At 35.9% G+C, this 23,460-nt stretch overlaps 1 protein-coding gene across 1 annotated transcript in view; it reads left to right on the top strand.

Moving 5' to 3' along the window:
* ERP44 (endoplasmic reticulum protein 44) overlaps window positions 1-8,859 on the top strand; it is a 117,301-nt gene extending 108,442 nt beyond the window's left edge. Inside the window, exons 11-12 of the mRNA XM_051966801.1 lie at window positions 7,760-7,862; window positions 8,256-8,859. Coding sequence (XP_051822761.1) covers window positions 7,760-7,862; window positions 8,256-8,357 — 205 coding nt within the window. The 3' untranslated portion in view covers window positions 8,358-8,859. The remainder of the gene's footprint in view (window positions 1-7,759; window positions 7,863-8,255) is intronic.
* The last annotated feature ends 14,601 nt before the right edge of the window (window positions 8,860-23,460 follow it).

The following is a 23,460-nucleotide window of genomic DNA, read 5'->3' as shown; positions in this document are numbered from 1 at the left end:
TGTAGGTTTAGCATCAGGACATGAAATTGTGTGTTTTCAAAGAATTAAGAATGCAAATCACAGATGTTGATGGAAGGGCACATACTGGGTATGAGTAAGCTATCACACATAACCAGTGAAGAACTCTTAAAGAAGAACAGAAGTAAAAGGTGTCTTCAAGGAATACTATAGTGGGAATAAAAAAATATAAATAACCAGAAATTTTCCACATTTTTCCTCCTTTAGGGAATTTTCTTTAATGTCTTTGCTTCTCAGGTCTCTCTAGTAAACTTTTTGATTAATGTTGAATTGTTTGTTTTGTTCCTTACACTGCCCTTAATCAGCAAAAGTCAAGATTAACACAATACAAGAATTTGTTATACTTTAGTTATATGAATTACATTATACATGTTTCCTTTTTTTTTTTCATTTTCAAGCAATTATGTAATGGTTTTCTACTATGCATATAACTAGATATTGAATATTCCATTATCTTTCCACAGGTCTTCGTAGTTTTCGTAAGCCATTTTTGTCATGGCACTGTTAGCTTATTCTATCCTCTTATGGTCTTTTCTGTGTCAAAAAGACACAGCATGTTACTTATTTTTGCAGGCCTTGAAATATGTTTAAACTCTGTCAGATAATGTAGAAGAATATGTTTATTCATAATGGCCATACAAAGTGTTTTTTTAAATTACTATTTTCTTATACTTCCTTTTTAATTGAATTCATGTTATCATTTTCAAAAAGGACATTTTGAAATTTCATTCTACATATGCTCATTTTTAATAGTGTTGATATTGATTTGCCCAAGGTTATATCAATATTTAGATGGGGGTCCTTGGACCCAGATTTGGTCACCTGATTCTGGGCTCATTGCACTTTACATTATTTCCCCTCCACCCCCCACCCCCACCCCCCTCTTCTTTCTTCTCTGTCTCTCTCTTGTTCTGTATGTGAGAGATTTCTGTGGACTATTTTCCTAGGACCCATTTCATCTTATAGATATATTACTGTGGGCTACCTTACTTTGATTTCTAAAGAAGCCACAAGATGGCAACATCATGCCATAGAATGTTAGAATGAGAAGATGCCCCTATCATCATCTGGGCAAAAAGTTACATTTTCAGAAGAAGAAATTAAGATCCAGTTAGGTGAAGTGACTTGTTCAGGACCACCCAATGAAAGTAACACTGGCATAAAGGGATGGCTCCTTAATTCCCTGGTAGTGTTACAATGCTGTCTCTCATAAAATAAACTGTTCTTTGCTAAAAGTTGAAATACAGCTTTTCTTATGGCCAAATTCACAAATTAGTGCTTTTATGATTTGAAAATTTTAGGAATGGATAATTTTTCAAATTGTCTAATACTTTTCAACATCCAATTTTATGGGAAATGTTTTTTCAAAGGATTTTTCCCCAATTGTATATGTCTTCCATTTTGAGGGTTATAGAATTTAAAAGGTAGAAGAAACCCTTTATTTGCCAGTTTTGACCTTTATTTTTGCAAAATGCTCTCCAGTTATATCTACAGTTGTTGGAATCTTTACAAACTGTTAAGTCATTAGATAGAGACATTATCTAATTTAGCATGGTTCAGTATCATTGATCTAATCCTATAAGGAGATGTTATGGGCCAGGAGAAACAAGGTAGTAAGTAGAACTGATAGATAGTTTAGAGAGCTCATATAAGCAAGAAATATTTAAGTATTCATTGGAGTTCACAAGTATGGGAGGTTCACAAGTATGGGAGATTCACAAAGTTAACTGTGTAACTTTGTGAATTAACAGCTCCCTTGAAGCTCTTAGGGCCAGAGAGCACTCTGGGAAGAAACCCATAATCCCTTTCTCTTGAGGAGCATAAATAGAGCTTCAGTGAGCCCAGTCAGGAGAGTTCAGCTATTGGAGAGGAGTACGCTGGGACAGATGCAGAGCACTTTGGGAGATTGAGAGCCAGAAGCCTTCTCTCTGGGACAAGAGAGATCCATTCCATTTTCCACTTGGCTGGCTAGGCTGAAGGACAAACCTTTGGATTTGGAGACATTCGGAGGGAGCTCTTGGAACCAAGCAGAGAGATAGGCCTCTAAGCTAACCAGACTATATTGGAGACAATAAAAGATCTGAACTTTTATCACCTGGCTGCATTTTGGGTGATTATTACTCTTAACTGATACTAAGACTACTTCCAGAAAACCTCTCTGAGAAACCTGCTTTCTCCCAGAGAGAACCATCTTTTATATTATTTTAAAAGAAGAAAATCACAGCATACAGTGATTCAAATATTATAGGCATTGGTACTTTGTTTCAGATTTCTTGGGTTTCTTGAGCTGCAAGTTTGTCAAAATCTGTTCTGGTTTCCCATTTTCTTTCTTTAGGAATTGATTTATCAAATAAGACAGAAAACTACACATAATACATAATTAGCATTTCAAAAAGATATGGGAGTTCTTAATAAACTATTGGCATAGCTATTGGAGGACTTAATGGGGAACAGAAGAATATTAATTAGAAATTTTCTGACTGAACCTAAAATTCGCAATTGCAAATCTTTGGAGAGATTCCCATTCTAATCTAGTGAGTTTCATGTTTGCTTAAGTCTGGGTATCTTCCCTATAGGATACTGCACACAGATTTTCATAACTCATTCATATCATGTCAGATCTCTGCTCAGAAATGTTCAGTGACTCCCTAGTGCCTACCTAGTAAAGTTTAAAATCTTCTCCTTGGTTTAAGGTCTCCCATAATATGTCCTTATCTTGTTTATTTTATTCCCTGCCTTATAGTCTTATGGTCTCTCCAAACTGGTCTGATCCCAATCCCAATTTTTTACCCCTGATATATTGTGTTTCTTTGCCTTGTATGTCTTCCCTTTATAGGCAGCCTATTGAATTTTTATCAAACATTAGGGCCTCCAAGAATCTTTCCCTATTGGTCTCAACACACTTTGTTTTGTACCTCTCAAATGTATTTAAATGGTGCCTGAAATATAAGCAATTAATATTGCTTATTGATTAATAGTTATGTACTACATGACTGATAATACATATTAATACAAATAAATATAGGTTTTTGTTCTCTATGTGTAGTATTCCCTTATTTGACTAGGGAATTGTCTTACCTAAACTTGCTGTCTTTCTAATTGCCCAGTATAGTAAACTGCTCACATTGGACACTTAGTAAATCTTTGTCCAATTTAAAATTGAATCTCATGATACTAAATACACATATACACACATGCATAATGCACCCAGAAACAGACTTTGGATGTTAATAGCATAATGAATTTAAGTTTAAATTATTATTTAAGATTAGAAAATATTTTTCTTATTTATTATTATTATTTAAGATTAGAAAATAATTACTTTGAGCAGGAAAGATGTGCAGTTGATCTCAAAATCCAGGAGCCAACAGAGTTAAATAGAAAGTAGTGTTAATCAGTAGTTTTTACTTTAAACATGAAATGTGATTCAGTTTGTAGCCAAATAAAATATCATCTTGGTAATACTGAACTAATAAATGTATTTCCTCCTCTCCTCCCCCTTCCTCTCCCCCCCCCATCCCCCCACCCCCCTGCCATGGTCCTCTGAAAAGATAAAGGACCCAAATATATTAGGAAAAAAAAATACTCTTCCCCTTTTCCTCAGGTAATCCATAATGAAAGGCCTCAGCTCTAAGCCAGAGTGGCTTTCCAGCAGGGATCTACAGTTATACCTATTCACTATTATCTGTAAAATTCTCTTTTAACTCAGATGAAGAAGAAAAAACATTTTTAAAAGCAGTTTTCAGTAAATTTACTTTGATTTTCTGCCGTCTCTTGATCTGATTAGCTAAGAAATTGAAATATTGGAAAATCTATTGAGCCTACTTCCCAAATAAGACTCATAATAACACTCTACTTTTGAGTGGAGGGGAAAAAATCTCTGACAAAGTAGATAGTCCTAAACATATTAAAGTTAAAGCATGTTACTTTACTTTCATTTAAAAAATAGAAGGTTTAAAAGTTTAGAGATATTCTTTTTTGGCTGTTAAAAAAAGAATATCAGAATTTAGGTTTTCTAATGGAAATTTATATCAACATGAGATACAAGCATATTTCATGAATGCAGTTGATTTGCTTATAATTTAACCTACTTATTACAAGTTTAAAGTAGGACTAATTTAGCTGTTCTAATAAAGGTACACAACTGGAAAGTATTCAGATATTTCTCAAAATACTCCTCACACTTCTGGGCACCATGTCTTTTATCATTTCTATAGCTTTGAATGAATACTATTTATTTCTGTGAGATAGAGATTCTTAGTGTGTAGTTTAGATGCTACTTGTGACAGAAGCTGATCCAGAAGACAAGGATAGAACAACATAATGTCAGATTAATATTTCTGACCTTGCACAGGGTGAAAAAAAGAGAGAAGGGAGCACTGTTTACACTCAGTAGCTTTATTGCTGATGTTATTTGTCCTTCACTTTCAAAGAAGACCAGTAACATCACCAGTGTTGTTTTTTTTTTTTTGGGGGGGGGGGGCTGAGGGGTGGGAGAGGATGTGACAAAGAGAGAGAGAAAGAAAACTGTCTGCAGTCCTCAGCCTCACTCTCTCATTGAGCCTACAACCTACTAAATTTTTTCAGTCATTTTCAGATGAACTGTCCTTATTGATAGCTTCTTGTACTTGTGAAGTTGCTCAGGAGTAAAGCTTTGCATTTTTCTGTTGCCATTCATTTGTTTTTCAGTCACATCTGACTCTTTATAAAAACTCCATTTTGAGTTTTCTTAACAAAAATACTGGAGCTCAGCTCATTTTACAGATAAAGAAACTGAGGCAAACAGGATTAAGGGATTTTTCCAGGATCACACATTAATAAGCATCTGAGACCAAATTTGAACTCAGGTAGATGAGTCTTCCTGATTCCCAGCCCAGAGCTCTATCCATTTTACCCTGTAACTGTTCTTTAAGGCCTTATATTTTCATCTAATTAGATCAGCTTTAAGTTCTAGTTCAGTGGTATCAGAGTCAAACAGACACAGGATTAGTAAACTATAAAAAGGGTTACTAAAAACCTATATTGACTGGGAGGAAAAACATATAAAATAATATATGTTCTGTTGTATTTATTTTGTTAAATATTTCCCAATTACAGTTTAATCTGGTTTAATCTGTGCTTGGGAATACAAGGTCATGCATGTGTTTGACATTTCTGACTTGTCTTTATATCCTCATTCAGCTGGTTACTGTGTGAACTCTCTAGCCCAGGTTTGTGTCACTTGCAAATTTGATAAATATGCCATTGGGACATAAATACATGCAATTATTAGGGATAGATAGAATTATGATAAGTGATTAGAGAACCCTAGTAAAACATAAGACCAAGCAAGGATTCATAGGAGAAACTACAAAAAAAACCTCATTTGAAATTAGCATCAGTTTATTAATGACTATTCTTAGGGTCCAGGCATTTAACTGTTCGAAATCATTCTAATTATATTATTGTATAATTTAACATTTCTTACCCCTTTCTTACTTAATAGCATTTTTTTTCACTTACATGTAAAGATAGTTTTCAACATTCATTTTATGATTTTGAGTTCCAGTTTTTTTTCTCTCTCTCTCCTCCCCAAGACAGCAGTCTGATATAGGTTATACGTATACAATTATGTTAAGCATATTTCTACATTTTTCATGTTGTGAAAGAAGAATCGGAACAAAAAGAGAAAGGAAAAAACAAAAAAACAAAAGTCAAAATAGTATATCTTGATCTACATTCAGACTCTAGATCATTCTCTGGATATGGGTGGCATTTTCCACTACAAATCTATTGGAATTTTCTTGGATCATTGTGTTGCTCAGAAGAGCTAAGTCCATCAAGTTGTTCATCACACAATTTTGCTGTTATTATGTACAATATTCTCCCAGTTCTGCTCACTTCACTCAGCATCATTTCATTCCAGTTTTTTTAAAGCAATTTATATTAATATATCACAACTTGTTCATCCAGTCTCCAGTTGATGAGCATTCCTTCAATTTCCAGTTCTTTGCTACCATAGAAAGAACTATTATAAATATTTTTGTACATGTGGATCTTTCCCCTCTTTTTATGACCTCTTTACATTGCTCTTTTTCATAATAAATTCAGTGAAAATTTTTGTTTAAATAGTCATTTAAAGTCCAAGTAATTTATATAGCATTCCTGATTCTTCCTTTGAATAATTGTCGGAAAAAAATATTTAGACCAGTATGACCTGTTCTTGATTTAGTCATGCTGGCCTCTTTGTGGTTACCTCTTCCTTTTCCTAAACATCTCCTTAATTTAATTACTCTAGAAACATTTATCAAGCACTTAGGACAGGCAGCGTGGGGGTAGTGAAGAGTGTGTTAGATTTAAATCAGGAAAACTTGGCTAGCTTTATTAAAATTTATTTAAAATTTCTCTTTAGACCTCAGTTTCCTTATCTGTAAAGTAAAGGAATTGGGCTCATGAACACTAAGGTTCCTTCTAGTTCTAGATGTAAGATCTTATATATAAGGCACTTAAATTCTAGAACTTTGCTCCTAATGGAAATCAAATTCAATGACATCATTTACAGACTATTCTCTTCCCTTATTTTAGAAATCATGACATTATTTTTCCTTTCCTAATCCTGTGAAACCTCTTGTGCAAAATTCTTTGGAGTTCTTTAGCAAATGTGGATGAAGTTTTTCTGTTTCTGTTTATTTTTACTCTTCAAGTATGGTTAAGCCTCTAATGAGGGGCAATTAGGAAATACAGAGTGATGTGATTGAATTCAGGAAGACTCATCTCCCCTAGTTCCAATCTGGCCTGAAACATTTTCTAGCTGTGTAACCCTGGACAAGTCCCTTAACCTTCATATTCTCAGTTTCTTCATTTGTAAAATGAGCCAGAAAAGAAAATAACAAACCACTCCAATTTCTCTGCCAAGAAGATGGTTGTACAAGATTGTACCACAACAAAATCTCTAATGTGTTTCCTACTTTATCTTAGATATCAGTAAACCATATATGCTTTTTTTTTATTCTCTCCTTGGCAGAAGCAATATAAGAGTTGAGAAGCTTCACTAATTTTTAAAGTTATGATTATAGATGCTGCTTTTGAAACATTATTAATTTGTTTCCTTGAAGGTTTGATTCTTCATAAATTGCTAGTTGCCCAGCAAAAGCAATTCATACTGTTTGGGTACGATCTGATCTTCAGACTTTACAAGAACAGCTAATAGTAGTTTTCATCTTAAGCATTATAGAACCTTTGAGATTCATGGATAGAATTGATATTTTAGCACTTTGCTGTGGGGGACAGTAGATGATGTCAGATTAAATTTAAATTGATCTCTTGGTGTTTATCTGTGGTCCATGTGCAATTACTTCAGCACTGGAGAACCTTTCAAAAGCATCCTGTCAATATAGCTACCTAACAGTCATTTGTATTTGTAAACTGTGCATTTGGCACCTGCTGTTCTCTGTTGCTCTGTGGCTAGTGGGGAGTCAGAATGGGTATACAATGAAGTTATTGGTTAGTACAACTCAGTGGGAGTTATTGAAGGAAAGAAACCACACTTGCTTGCCCTTAGGAGAGGATAAGAGAGAAAAAGAAAGTGGTAACATTAATGCAAACCTTCTTTTATTTAGCTACCAGAAAATAATTAATGACCAGAGAAGCCAGCCAGCTCTATCCAAAGCATTAAATTGTTCAAACAACACCAGTTGTCGTTTTTACTTTAAAAACACTTTTTAATTTTCTAAGCTGAATTTATATGCTTTTTTGATTTCAGGATTCCAAACAAGCTTAAACAGTTTGTGTTAGACTTGCATTCAGGAAAATTGCACAGAGAATTCCATCATGGTCCTGATCCCACTGATGTTGCCCCTGGACAGGTAGGAGTTTTCATATTCTTTAAATAGTATATTTTAGTGGGAAGAAAAGCTCTTCTCTTGCATTAATTTATTAAGTTTCTATTGTAGAAAGTAATGCTGTTAAGCAATCCTGAAGCAATGGCCAAAATAAAAATAAACAAGAGACTTTTTTTTTTTTTATATTGAAAAAGATGGTCTCCGAGTTTTTCATTTCTTTATTGGATAGAGTTTCTCTGAATCCTTTAATGATGAAAACGAAAATGAAATCAATGGATGTCCCCTCAAATAAAGTGGCTATCTTTAGTCATTAAATCATCAAGTTTTTATTGAGCTTCAGCTATCTATCTTAACTCTGTGATCAACTTACAGCATAACCTAAAAAGCTGAAATATATTATCTTTTTATCTTTTACAGCACATTCAAGATGTAGCAAGCAGTCCACCAGAGAGTTCCTTCCAGAAACTAGCACCCAGCGAATATAGGTATACCTTATTGAGGGATCGAGATGAGCTTTAAAAACTTGAACAAAAAATTTCAAGCCTTTCAAACAACAGCATCAACTTACGTGGTGGAAATAGTAAACCTATATTTTCATAATTCTATGTGTATTTTTATTTTGAATAAACTAAAAGAAAGGTTTGGGTTTTTAATTCCCCTGACTTAAATTATATGGTTTGATGGGTCATCCAATATAACTTCTTTTTTAAAAGTCCTATTAAGATTTAATAAGAAAAATACATCAGAGGCCCATCTTCACTTTGGATTTAACCCTGACCTCCCAAACATTCATAAATCCAATGGAAGATAATATTGCCAGAGACAATATGTTGTTAATTGCACTGCTCCATTAAATAAGAATTGGGATGTTTTCTGTATAGCCTGGTAGTATGTACTCTATTTTCCCCCTTACTTTCCATAAGAACAGTTCTGTTTGGTACTTTCATTGTCACATTTCTCACAACAAAAAGGGTATATATTCTGGATACTTGGGAGGGGAATAAATTAAAGTTTTACAGAACTTTGTGTTGTGTTACTGATTCATAGGATGCTGCTTATGAAAATTTGATTATGGTCTTTTGGGATTTTTGACATGTAACCTAAACCTGTTAACTGAAGAAAACAGAAAGTCCCAAGTCAAAAATTTGGCCAGTTATATTCTCTGAGCTTAGAAAAAGAAAGAAAAGGGGGAAAATGCTGTTAAACTTATAAATTTATGTTTACTTAACAGTGGCTATGGCAGGTATTTCAAACTTTTAAAGAGTGATTTGTTCACAAACGTGAGAAAAATTTCTAATCCAGATAAATACCAGTGTTTCTAATGGGGAATACAACAAAATAAAATCTGTTCAATTCCTAAGGTCTATTTAGAGTAGATTTTCCCTTTAGCAGATTTTGATTTGTATGACTGTATAAGGTAGTACTGGATCAAAACCTCAGATTATGACTTAAGTTCATCTTACAAATTGATCTTCCACGCAAACCCAACTACCCACTACCTTTTTTGGGTCTCACACAGACCTGAGTGGGTTACAGACATAGCTGCTACTCAGCATTCTGTCCACTGGATTCCTGATGCAGGATCTAGAGGAAAGCAGCACAAAAGAGAGACCAAAGCCAACAGAGTGGTGCTTTGCTGGTTTGGGCTAGCACTGTATGGATCAGGAGTCTTTTTATACTTTTTATACTAATACATATAAGTCAACTCCAGTTTAGGGGAAGGAGGTTTTTGTTTTGTTGTTTTTAATTTAAAAGGTTGACTTATGTGCCATTATATAGAATATGTAATGATACCTGTAACACCTACGAATTTTTTTCAAAATAAAAAAAAAAAAACTTCATATTTCTACTGGATATTATTTTGTTCTTTTTGAAAAAGAACCAGCTTAGTCAATTATGGATATATTACAGCTAGATACATAGATAGTAGTCTTCTACCCAATGAAAGAATCTCCTAAATATCTTTAACATAAGTAGTCAGTCCCTATTTGAACACTTACAGTGATGGGAAGGTTACCTCCCTATAAAATACTCCATTCTGTTTTTTTGGATGGTTCAGTTATTGTGAGCCAAAATCGCTATCTGCCTTCACATAACTCCCATATTTATTCTAGTCCAGTCCTCTGAAAATCAGGCCTTTAAATATTAGAAGATAGCTTCCATATCCTATACCATATTTCCTTTAAGCAAATGGCTTTCAGTTATTTTAATGGTTCTTTATTTGATATCCTCATAGTCTTATTGACTCTTCTTCATTTTTTCAGTGACACTCCATAAATGGACACATTTGTCCATACTTGGTTTGACCAGAATAAAATACAGTAGTAACATTACATTTCTGTTAATGTGAACTAATTAAGGCTTATTAGATTTAAAACTAAATGAAACTTTAGAGGTTATTCCAGTCCTCCTTATTATATAGATGAAGAAACCGAGGCTCAGAAAAGTCAAATGACTTCCTGAGGTCATATTGTAGAGCACACCCAGCCAGGTCCTCTGATTGTAACTCTTTTGCTCTTTCCGTTGCATTGTGCATCTTCCCCATCATTTTAAGCTTTCAATTTACTAAAATCCCCAAGCTTCTTCCCTCCTCTACTTATACATTTGATATTTTTGAAGTTAAATACAGAACTTTACTTTTATAAAATTATTTGTTTTAATATTTGGACTATCACAATCTATTAATATTATTGATTCTGTCATCTAGTATATTAGCTCTTCCTCTCAACTTTGTGTGTCATTTATGAATTTGATGAGCATTCCAAATAAGAAAAATGTTGGCCAGAATAGAATCAAAAGATCTATGGATACCCTACCAGAAACTTTTTTTTATTTAACATCAAATCCATTATATATACTAATTTAATCCACATATCGTCCTTATGTGTTTATTTAGAGATGTTGCAAGAAATTTTTTCAAATTCTCAGCTGAAATCTAGACTCAATCTTTAGTATTCCCTTTGACCTGACAATTTAGCAAAAATTAAGGGAAAAAAAGGAAATGAATATGAATTACATCTTGTATATTTATTGGGATGAATCTGAGTATCATATTTGAGGAAGAGTCCTGTGTCTCCACAGGAATAAAATCAGAAATTCAGTGATCATTTTATAAACAACAACAAAAAAAAACCAAACCCAAGCCAAAAGATTCTGGTTTGTTCAAAGTCTCTCAATTTATTGATTAGTGACAAATCCAAGTCTTTTGACTTCTGGGTCAATTATCTTTTTCCCATGCCAGGCATTTTATAGCTGGGATTTAGGAAACATTGTCACAAGGAACAGTTGAAACACTTGGAGAAATCTATCCTTGAAAGAAGAACACTAAAAAGACACAATTTCTATTTTTAAAAATTTGAAAAGCTGTAGAAGATGGGGAGTAGGTTTACTTTGTGTTGCCACACAGGAGAAAAATAGGATCAATGAAAAAATATATTCCTAAGAATTAAGTAGGCATATTTCATCTGAAAATCAGAGAGGATTCTTCAACATTTAGAGCTGTCCAACAAATGGTGAATATGAACAGTGTCATTCCAAAATGGCAAAAAATAGTTGCAATGGGGCAGCTATGTGGCTCAGTGGATAGAGTGCCAGCCCTGAAGTCCAGAGGACCTGAGTTCAAATCCAGTCTCAGACACTTAACACTTCCTCGCTGTGTGACTCTGGGCAAGTCACGTAACCCCAATTACCTCATCCAGAAAAAAAAAATAGTTGCAGTGAGGCTGGTATACAACTCAACTGAGCCAAATCTTAGGAGAATCTGTAAATGAAACTGGAAGAACAATAGACATCAAATGTATCAGTTCTGTCAAAATTCCTATGGCAAAAAATTAATATATCAATCCCATGTGAACTGCTCCATCTTAGTACCTGATGTACTAGGTGAGAACATAGTGCTGGCACTTTGAAAGGCAGGAAGCATAGACTTGAATAAATATATAATAGTCAAAATTAATGCTGAGATAAGTATAGGGCTCTTATGTTACTCTTATGTTCTCTGATCTCAGAGAGGCTGTAGCTAGAGGATCTCTTGAGCTAAGGAATTCTGGGGTGCAGTAGGTTAAGCCAGTTAGGTGTCTACTAACTTTGGCATCAATATAGTAAGCCCCTGGCTAGGCGGGAGGTTGTGTAAGGAGAGACCAAATCCACAAAAATCAGGAGAATTAAGATTGTGAGTAGCCCCTGTACTTTTAGCCTAGGCAAAAGGGAATTTAAAAAGAAAGGAAGGAAAGCTCTGTCAGGAGGCCATACAATCTTAAAAGACATCTAGGGATCAGTTCAAAGAATGAAAACTTAAATGAACTCAAAAAGATAGTGGACAGTACTATGACACCTCCCCCCCCGCAAAAAAAAAAAAAAAAAAAAAGGCAGCTTGAGAAGACTTTAACAACTTGTCACATGCCCATTTTATGTGAATGAAGTACACAATGAGGACATCATTAATGTAAAACATGAATAAGAACAAGAAGACTGCAGCCCACATCTTTGTAATTGTACAACTGAGAGATGTAGAGAATATAATATCCCACTGTGCTTAACTTACAAAGCTGATGTGACCTAGTAGAGCAAAATATAGCTTTATAGATTCTCAAACAAAAGTGTCTCCTAAATAACACATCAAAAGCATACATGAGAATGTTGTTCAGTCCACTGTTTCAGTGTCAGCAAGGCATAAAACAGGAAGGTAGGTGCTTCCTGAAGGTGGTAACCTGTGTCACTAGAGCTTGCTTAGCGCAGTGCCTGGAGCATAGTAGGTGCTAATAATAGTAGAATTGGCTTAGACAATCTTGGACAAAGTCCAAATAAAAGTAGAATTACTTCTTGGTGGCCTGATTCTCCATATGTTTCTGTTTGTGTTTGATGCGTTAATTATATTGAACCCTAGAAAAATATTGGGCTTCCACAATCTTTCATGAGCTTGACCTACCCATCTATACTGGGGAGGAAAAGCAACAGAGGATGAAAAAGATATATTGCACACCCCATTAAAAATGAGTGTGTACGAGTGTGTGTGTGTATGACTGTTCTGAACTTGGAACAAAAATAAGATTATGAGATTTTAGATTTAGCATTAGAAGAAATCTTAAATCACCCAGGCAAGGGGTAGGGAGATTTTTTTTGCCAACGGCCACTTGTATAGTTATATTCATGGGCCATACAAAATTATCTGCTTTAAAAATCAAACAGTGCGAGGTTGTTGTACCTAGCTTTCAGTTCATCATCACCTGCAGTTGCCTTAGCAAATGATTTCCTAGGCCTTAGCCTGCAGGCCGGACATTCCCCACTCCTGACCCAGGTCGACGCCTTCATTTTACAGTTAGGAAAACAGACCAGAGAAGTTGACTTGGTCAACTCATGCTGCTAACTAGGAGCCAGGAAAGGTTCTTTCCCCAACTTATTCCACACCACTGTTTTGCCAAGATGTTGGGTTGCGTTACATTTAGGAATCGCGTCAGTTAACTATCATTGATCCAAGTTTTTTTTTTTTTCCCCAACTGCCCATCTTTTAATAACACTGTCCTGTTGATGCTATATTACTATGAATTCTGGAACATTAAAATCTCAGAAATTCCAAGTTGGAAAGCCTTCAGAAGCCATCTAGTCCATGTCCTGTGAACATCCCCAACACTTAGAGAACCTTACTAGAAAGCTCTAGCTAGGGAAAATCTACTTCATCTCAAAGCTGCCTCATCTCAAAGCTGCCAATTTTTGTTGGGAAATTTTTTCTCATATTGAGCCTAAATCTGCTTCCTTATATATTTTACTTCCTACTTCTAGTTTTGCCCTTTGATGCCAAAGAACAAAACTGATGCTTTGAATACATGACAACTTTTCAAGTTCTTAAAGATAGTTAACATAGACCCACTAAGTCTCATTAGGCTAAGTATCCTTCACCCATCTCTTGTATGGCATGGCTCAAGAGCTTGCATTAATCTAGATGTCCTTTCCTTGATGCTCTGCAACTTGTCTTTCTGAAAATGGGTCCATAATTGAACACAGTACCACAGGTGTGTTTTGACCAGGACAGAATGCAATGGCAGACTACCAATTAGAGACAAGTGCTTGAGGCAGCCCATAGTTTCATGGTGGACTATCTCATGCAGAGCTTACATACCACTAAGACCAGGATCTTTTCCTCACAAACTGTTGTCTAGTAATACTTCCCCTCTTGTGTTTTTATGGAATATTTTTGTTTTCTTTTTTTAAATTCAAAGGGAGGACCTCACATTTGCCTCTATTGAATTTCATCTTTACAAAGACAGAGGTAAATGTAGTCCAACCATCACATTTTAAAGATGAATATAAGTTTCAAGGTCACACATATCTTATTAGATTCACCCCAATATTCCATTCTGTAGAAATCTCTTGGATCTTGACTCTTATCATAGAACATGGTCTTTCCTTCTTACTTTCTATCATCAGCAAATTTGATACAAAATTCTATGGCTTTAATATATTCATTGATAAAAATGTTAAACAATACAAGGCCTTTTGCTTCTGATAAAGACCCTGCTTTTGATAAATAACATGAAAGATATCAAGGACAAGCAAGTTAAGGCTGAACATAGGATAAAAAAATGGGCATTCTGAGTGTGCCAGTGCTATCTATGAAATATTGGGGAAAACAAAAAAAACAGAAAGCTTCCAGTAAACTGGGTGGGTTTTTTGTGAAGGATTTATAGAATGTCTTGCTCAAAACTTGCACAATATGTGGAAGACAGCTATAGGTTGCCATGTGTACCAGTCAAAGGAGTGATCATACTGATGAATGGGTATTTGAAGTTTATCAAAACATAGCTAACCAATGATGGAATAATTAGAAATTTTTAAATAGAGTTGTGGTGACCACTTATTCAAGATAATGATTTTCTTACATGTTTGGGATATTTAATTAGATAATCTTTAAGGTTTCTTTATTCTCTAAAATTGTATCATTATTTTATACTAATTTGCTGAGCCACAAATTATTCAGAGTTAGTTTTTACTAAGACATGAATCAGAATTTTATGTCTAGAAGGGCTTTAGATATCTTGACTACCGGGTTTGCTAGTTCAGGTGAAACCAAGGGTGTCTGGAATTTGAAAACTGGATAGATTCAATAATGTGGGATGGGGGAATGTCTAGTTTCTCTTAATATATATGCAACAGAAATCCAGCAGAAGCCAATGAGCAGATCTCCCAAAAGATGGGCGTCAGTAAGGAATATATAAAAATTCTGGGAGGCAAATAGAAATCATAAGGAAGTTTGGCAACTATGTAGATGCTCTAGCAAGTCAGAAGAGCCTGTGATCAAGAGAAAGGTCATCCAGGAAGTTTGGTTCCAGAGATCAGGATCTAACTCACGTGCCTTGCACTCTAGTGGTAGATCTCTGATTCCTGAGAGCAACTAGAAGTGAAGATAGGACCCTACAGTGCTAGAAGAAATGGGCTGACAGAGGCAAAGTTAGAGTCCTGGTTCAGATTCTGGTTTCTTCTTAACTTCCTTTATGAATTTAGTCAAATTATTTGACTTCTCTGGGTCTCTGTTAAACTAGATAAGCTAGTCACTTTGGGTTCTAAAACTACGATACTGTAACTTTGTGAAAGTCACAATCTCCTTGAATCTTAGTTTCTTAGTTTTAAATATGGGAATAATAATATCTGTACTACCTACCTCAGAAAGTTGTGGGGCATCTCAACCTCATCTCTTTTTCCGAACCTCACCCTTCCAACTTTGCTGTGTCTGCCAATGGCACTGCCATATTCCAGTCATTGAGTACACAAACCTGGAGTCATCTTCAACTTTCATTCCCCATATCTGACTAGATCCTATATTCATTCTATTTTTGCAGTCTCTCTCACATATTTCCCCTACTTTTCCTTCACACATAGGCAGCCTCCACCCTAGTTCAGGACTTGCAATAGTTGGTCTTCCTACCTCAAGTTTCTTCCCCCCATCCCCATTATGTCTTCCATACAGTTGCCAAAGTGATAGCCCTAAAGTCACAAGCAAAAATAAATAAAAATTAAAAAAACCCAAACTCAAAACAAAACAAAAAACCCCTAAACTTCACTAGCTCCCTTTTGCCTCTGAGATTAAATACAAACTCCTCTAAATGACTGCCCTTCACAATCTGACTCCAGTCTACCTTTCCAGGCTTGTTACCCATTATTCTCATTCACATATTATTGATTCCTGCTACATTGGCTTCTTTGCTATCATGTCATCTGTCTCCTAATATTCCATTTCCCAACACTCTGCCAGCAAAGGCAAAAATACGCTCCTTCTTTACCTCTGTCTCTTAGAATCACTAGGTTCTGTCAAAGCTCAGTTTATGTTACTTTCTGGATTAGTTTTCCTCATCTCCCTAAGTGCTAGACCCTGCGTAACCCACCGGCCCAATTTACTATGTACTTTTCGTTTAGTAGCATGTATCAATGTTTCCCCCATAGAATGTAAGCTCCTTGAGGGCAGGAATTGTTTCTTTTTATTTTTGTATTCCCAGCATCTAGCACAGTGCCTGGCATATTGTAGACATTTAATAAATGCTGCTTGATTGACTCATTGAGGCTCATGTGAGATGTGTAAATCTTTATACCTTAAAATGTTAACTATTAACTATGGGGAGGAAGAAGAGGCAGGCTCCTAACTGAAGATGGGACACAGATATAAAAGACAGATAACCAGGGCCCAGAGCACTGGACTCTTAGTTCAGGGGCAAGTGATAAAAAACATTTTGAGCTCAAGAACTGGAACTAACATAATATCAAAGGAGAACCAGCAGCAGGGGTTGTGTTAGCTCTAGATTACTGGAGCACTATTAAACCTATACAGCAGTGATGATGGATATCCTTTTGTAGGCATGGAAAAACTACTTTGTACACAGTAGATATTCAATAAATATTTTCAGAATTAAATTGAATTGAAATAACATTAATTTCCTTCATTAAGTTATGCTTTGAAGAGAATGTTATTGACATGCTAAGCCTCCTCACAGTCAGCTCTCCATTAGCACCTTCTATGCTTTCTGGAACCCCATTATGTTGCGAGCCATCTCCTTTACCCAATTCTCTTTTTGCCCTCCTCCAACTCCTGGAACTAAGTGTAAACTTGCTATTCCATTAAAAGACAATGGTCTTCCTAATCAATCTTTATACCTACATTCTCTCCCTGTTACTTTTGTTAGATTTTTTTTTTCATGCTCATCAGGACTCTGCTCAAAACCCTTCGATTGCTCCTAATCTCTATTGAATTAAACTTCAAACTATCATTTAGGGTCCTCCAATGTCTGATTCAGTTATGTTCTCTAAGTATTCTATGCTCCAGCCAAGCTGCCATGCTATCTCCTCCATGAAGTTATCCCTGCTTCCTACCAGTTTTTATCCTTTCTCCCATTAGTCTTCACATTTCACTTTGTACTTCTCATATACTTATCTATTTTGTATTTCAGTTATTTAGAACAGTTCAAGGGACTTGTAAAGAATTGGGGATATATTTATGTTTCTTTCAGAGTCGATCAAGAACTATGTATATTAAATTCAAATAAATTTCCCTTTAAAAAAGCTGAAAGGACTAATGGAAGGCTTCTCTTCAAGTTTTCAGAGATAATAGGATGTTTCTAGACATGATGGAATTTTTTTTTAAGGCAACCATAGACAGAAAAATGCTGAGGAGGCAGAAGAGAAAATGTCAAGGGAAGGGTGTGCAAAGTGGAACAGAGGAAGAAGAGAGAGTTCTGAATCTTGGATAGAGATGGAGTGTATGAGAGACCTTATGAGGGACCAGGTCAAGAGTGTGTGTGTGTGTGTGTGTGTAGGGGGAGAGGTATATGTATGTGTGGGGTGATGAAGAGATATTTAAATTTAACATAAAGGCAAAGAGAAAAAAAGATGACATTGCAAAACAAAGTAATAAAGCTCAAATATAGTTTACAAATTATTTTTCTCACATTCGAACTTCATGCAGTTCTGCGATAAGGAAGCCATATCTCCAAGAGGCTAACAACCACAATTACACAACTAACAGTGGTAGAACAGGAATGCAAATTCAAGTCTTCTGCTTTAAATTTAAGCATACTTTTAAAACTTTTTTTTGTTTTTGCAACAAGGCAATACATATGACTTCACGTATACTTGATATCATATTGTTTGTCTTCCCAAAGAGTGTGAGAGGATAAGGAGGGAGAGAATTTGGGATTCAATTTTAAATTTCAATTAATGTAAAAATTTTAAATGTAATTGGGGAATACTTAATGAAATAAAATATACTAAGGGAGGGGAAAAAAAAGAAACTCATTCAAAAAGGATGGGAAGATATTAGCTTATATTCTGTCAAGGAAGATAATGTGTATTTGGCATACAGACACAAATGTTTTTATTTGCATATATATAATGTTACACACTACATATACATGCACGTGTGTGTGTATGTGTGTGTGTGTGTGTGTGTGTGTGTATCACAAAGTAAATGAGATAGAATTGAGAGAAAAGTGTATTAAAGGCAGCGGGGTTGGCCAATGCAGAGGCACAGGGATGAGAGATGAGGCAATTTTGGACAAATCAAACCTCTTGGTTAGGAGTGTAGGAGATGGACAGTGGGAACAATCCATGGTTTTGCAAGCAAAGAATGATGGCAGGACAAGGGGGCAAAGGCTTCAAGTGCACAGACACGGCTAATGACTGGGCCAAGATTAGAGAAGCTGAGTGAAATCAAAACAGGAGCAATAGCCTGAGGCGGGGCGGGGGGGGGGGGGGGGGGATTGGAGAACCATATAAGGTTAAAGAGTTAGGAGCTAGGAGACAAAGGGAGAAGTGAAATAGTTATGGTCAGATGTGGGAATGCTTATTTGTAATTAAGGAAGTGGAACTCCTATAGATAATGGTGAGATCTAATGTGTAACTCTCCTTATGTGCAGCTCAAGTAGAATGATAGAGTAGATCATGGGATTTTAGAAGGTTTAGGAACTGGGAGTTAGGGAGTTTGAAGAGTATCAGGATTCCCCCTCTAGGACCAGTATGTCAAGGGGTGTGAGAGAAGTTACCACCAGTGCCAGGTAAAATGATAGAGATGCAATGTAATGGAAGGTTGAGGGGTGGAGCCAGGGAAATAGGAGGCAGATTTCAGTAAGGGTCAGTAGATTGGAAGAGGAACACTTTTCCCCTCCCCTCCCCGCCCTTCACACATTCCACTCCAAATGTTCATATAGGCTGTTTGTGCCTGACCTGTGGTGGAACCTTCCAAGCTCATATTGCTCTGATTAGTCACAGTTCAGACACACTGTACCCTGAGCCCAAGATAATGATGCCATTTTGGTCCTCTTCACTTAATAGGTCAGTGGGACTCTGGCCAAACACAATTTTACTATCCTCGAGGTATCTGGCTATTCACGTCCTTTCCAAAATCACAACAACTGGAAAAAGGAAGGAAAACACCACCTATGCCTTTGTTTCAAGGTTCTTACTCGGGACTTCAATATCACTAGAGAAGTATTACAGCCTCATCTATTATTTTTTCTTTCCCAAATGAATCAGCAAAAAGGGGTTGTGTTTAATAGATTTTATTAATCTTTTCTAGCTCTCACATTACTCCAAGAGTACACTTCCCAGTGAGCCTTTTTAGCTCAATACCCTCTACCCAGTGTTTATCTTTGCACCAAATACCTCTATGTGTCTCTCTTCCTCTTGGGACACATAACAGGATTCCTCAAATCTAATTGTAAATTCTTGTTCCTGGGAGAATGTGAAACCTATTTCTTCAGCAGATTCAAATGTATCCCTGATGGGAAGAGCCATATAATAGTTGTATAGTGCCAGTAGTGTTTCTTTTCCCTTCCCTTCTCTGTGGGGCTAATTCTGCAAAGAAATCTAAATTCCACATTATCCGTGCCCTCCAGTGGTTTATAATCTGGTTAGGGAGCCACAACTAGCACAATTAACCAGAAAGTAACAGTTTAGTACTTCATTACACAGGAGTTGAGAAGGGAGAAATCAGCATAGGTAAGAGTATTTATTTAGAGGAGGTTTCATGGAGGTTCTAAGACTTGAACTGGGCCTTGAAGGAGGGCTAAGGCTTGAATAGGCAAAGCAAAGCAATGATGTTTCAAATAGGGAAATGGGATAAGAAAAGGGAGAAAGCACAAAAGACATTTAACAGTCAATAACTAGACCAGCTTGAGATTCAGTTAGAAGAGTGTCAGGAAAAGCAGACTTGGACTAGATATACAAGATCATATTCGTGTGTCAGATCAATTATGGATTTTGTGTGTGTGGGGGTGGGGGTGGGTTCTAGTAGGAGCATTACATAATCAAAGAGTTGTTTTAATCTTGTGGTGGCACACAAGAACTGGAGTGAGCTAGGATTTATATAGTGTTGACAAGATGCTTTACAAATATCATCTCAATTCAGTCCTCATGTCAAACCTGTAAGGCCAGTGCTATTATCTTTTTTTTGCAGATGAAATTTGTGTTGAGTATATAGAACCACACAGCTACTAAGTGTATGAAGTAAGATTTGAATTCATATCTTTCTAATCTGAGTTCTAGTACTATTACACTGCTCTACCAATCAGAAATGACTGGGATTGTAAGGGAAAGAATGGATTAAAGATATTTCAGAAGGTACAAATGACAAAATTTGATGAGTGGATGACACAAATAACTACAACACAAATGAGAAAATATGTGAAAAGAAGTCTATACAAAATACTGGCAATTCCAGACCAGATAAATCACCTTTAGTTGAGGAAAATTCATTAGCTCTGGAAAAAAAAAAAGGATGTCTCCAAATATTTTGACAGCTTTATAAAGTTAGCAACTGAGATAGACTTTGAGAAGTGGAAGAGGTTTCAAAAGAAGAGTCCCTTTTGGGCATAAAGCATAGTATAATAAAAGATAAAAATAAGGAAAAGTCAGGGCACATTCATTGCAATGCAGGTGGTTTGATTTGTCTAGAATAAAGTTTGGAAGTAATCTAAGACTATCTATTAAAGACAGATTAAAAAAAAAAGTACTTACTATTATATGACAGGTATGGTGCTAAACACTAAGGATACAAATTCAAGCAAATATAATAATCCCTGCCCTCAAGGAGCCTACACTCTAATGTGGGAAAACAAAAATCAAGGGATTGGGGCTGTCACAGTGTAGAGATGGATGGTATGTAGTATGAAGTGCTAGACCCCCAACAATGTAAGGTGAAAACTCACCAATCAGAACTGTTAGAGTTCCAGGTGCTGGTATGAGACTTATTGGCTGGTGGCAGAAGGCATGGTGTGGTGATGGTAGGGAACCTAACTTCTTCATTTTGCAGAAACCCAAAGATGGTTACAGGTAAGTTAGTGATTGAGCAGGGGCTAAAAATGAAGTCTTCCTATTTATAGTTCTTTCCACTCATTTTAATATATTTATCTCTCCAAGAGAAGGAAGTGATTAATAGTATTAGGATGGAGACTAAAAACATGCCATTGTAGTAAAGCAATGGAAAAAAAACAAGAGGTCAGAGAGGTAATTTCAGGTCCAATTTATTGGAGGTAGAAGTGTCTTATGTGATGAAGAGCTCTACAGTAGGACCATTCTGCTGGGTGACAGAAATCTTAGGGCTGGAGTTTAAAGAATTATGGGGATGAGGTAAAACAATATAATGGGAAAATGTAGCTCCAAGTTGAATAGAGAATCCTACTCAAACTTATTCATGTGCATGTCCCTCAAAAAGCCACTTAAATCTCTGTGAGCCTCTTTATTCACCTGTAAAATAGATACATTGATACCTGCACTATTTAACTTGATAGGGTTGTGGTGAGGAGAGTGCTTATTTAATCTCAAAGTGCTATTTAAATATAATTTATTTATGAAGGACCATCACTATGGACATTAAAAATTCTGAATAAAAATTAGATGCCAAAATCATAGAAATTGAGAACTTCCAGAAGATGTAATATATATATAGAATAGTCAAATGGCAAATACTTCAATCAATTAACTCATACTTATTAAGTACCTACTAAGTACTCTGAGACACTGTCCCTTGATGATAGTTGAGGGAAGGACAGTGTGACGGATGTTTGTACAGTTCCTTCCTACTGCATGCATGTGGATGGAGTTTCCTTAACAGTTCACTACCTTTAAGGCATATGGCTTTCTTTTCAAACCCGAAGGCCTAAGGGTTACTCTTGGGGAAAAATGGGAAGTAAAATAAACTTTATCTTTATGACCCCAGGAGCCTGCTGTTCTTACCAGCTTGTGATTTTTTTCCCTAGGAGTATTCACATTCTGAACTTAGTGCTAGGTTTATACAGTCCAAAAACTACCTACTTTGCCTTATTGTATTCAATTAGCTCTATCCAGAGCTAAGGGTCTCACCCATCCAAATCTCTGTATCCAAAGGCAAGCTGAATTCTGAAATTAGAAAAAAGAGGGAGGGAAGAATGGATGAAGATGTATACTGGCCTGAAGAAGTGAAACTGAAGGAACTCACACTGGATATCTTCCATAACCTTTCTTAGAAAGCAGAGAGTGATGTCATCTACTGGGTATGAGAGTACACACCTCAGGATGGGGACTTAAAGACAGGGTATGGAATAGCTCCAGTGAGGGGTATGATGGAAAGAATTCAGTGGGGAAAAGACAAGGTTAAAAAAAAAAAAAACAAAACAACCAAGCCAAGTTTCTAGTCTAGGATAATAAATTCAGACGGACGCACTGCTAAAGCATACAGATTATGTCAAATATCCACATGTAAGTGTTGTTTGGATTGTGTTTCTCCTAAATTCACTACCTTATACATTCCCCCACTGAGACCAATTTCCCACTTTTTTATTTTTTTTTGGTCAACTCTCATGGCCTCTTTCCTTAGTTTATTCCCTTTGCTTTTCTTTTACTACCCAAGGGAATTCCCTTGGGTTATTAGTATCATCATGATATAAACAAAGTGCTTTTCAAAGCTTAAAGTATTATATAAATGCTTATCATTTTTTGGGGGAGAGGGAGATATTTGGATATTTCACTGTGTACATCCTTCTCAGACCCTTTAAGCAAGAATTTTTTCTTTAATGTCTTTAAGCAAGACATTTCTTACGGGGAATCTCCATTCAGAAAAATGCCCATGTGGTCCTACATTACATTCACTATCTGGGGTTTACCCAGAGACCAGTTCAGAGAATCTACTGAAAATCAGTTAGACTGATGATGGCCCAAGATGACATGGATAAGCTTGTAATTGTGAATGTCTGACCAAGCTCTGAGTGTTCCTTAGCACCTGCTTTAGCTGCTTTCATGGGCATTGGAACAAATTATTTTCATACATCCATTCCACCAGAGAACCAGCTATTCAAAGTTATGTAAATTCTATTTCCTTTTTCTCCTAGATAACACTTGTTTCTCTTATAGAGAAATCCCATCTCCATATGTTCAGCCAGTGAGATGGATAACTGAGGTCCCTGTTCCTTGGCCTGTGTAACTTCCTGATCTCATTAAATATTTTTAGCTCACCTTAGACCCTGGGACAGAACAAAGTAGGTTCAAATCTCTGACTTAGACCTCAACAAACTATATTTAAGATGAAGATTTACTAATGTTTTTGAAACATTAGGTGAAATTTGATCCGTACTCTAAAAAAACAGCATTTTAGATCCAAGAGAAGGAAAAC

The sequence above is a fragment of the Antechinus flavipes genome, chromosome 1 (assembly GCF_016432865.1).
Source record: "Antechinus flavipes isolate AdamAnt ecotype Samford, QLD, Australia chromosome 1, AdamAnt_v2, whole genome shotgun sequence".
In the NCBI taxonomy this organism is placed as follows: Eukaryota; Metazoa; Chordata; class Mammalia; order Dasyuromorphia; family Dasyuridae; genus Antechinus; species Antechinus flavipes.
Note: the sequence above shows the minus strand (reverse complement) of the source record. Positions and strands in the feature narration are given on the sequence as shown.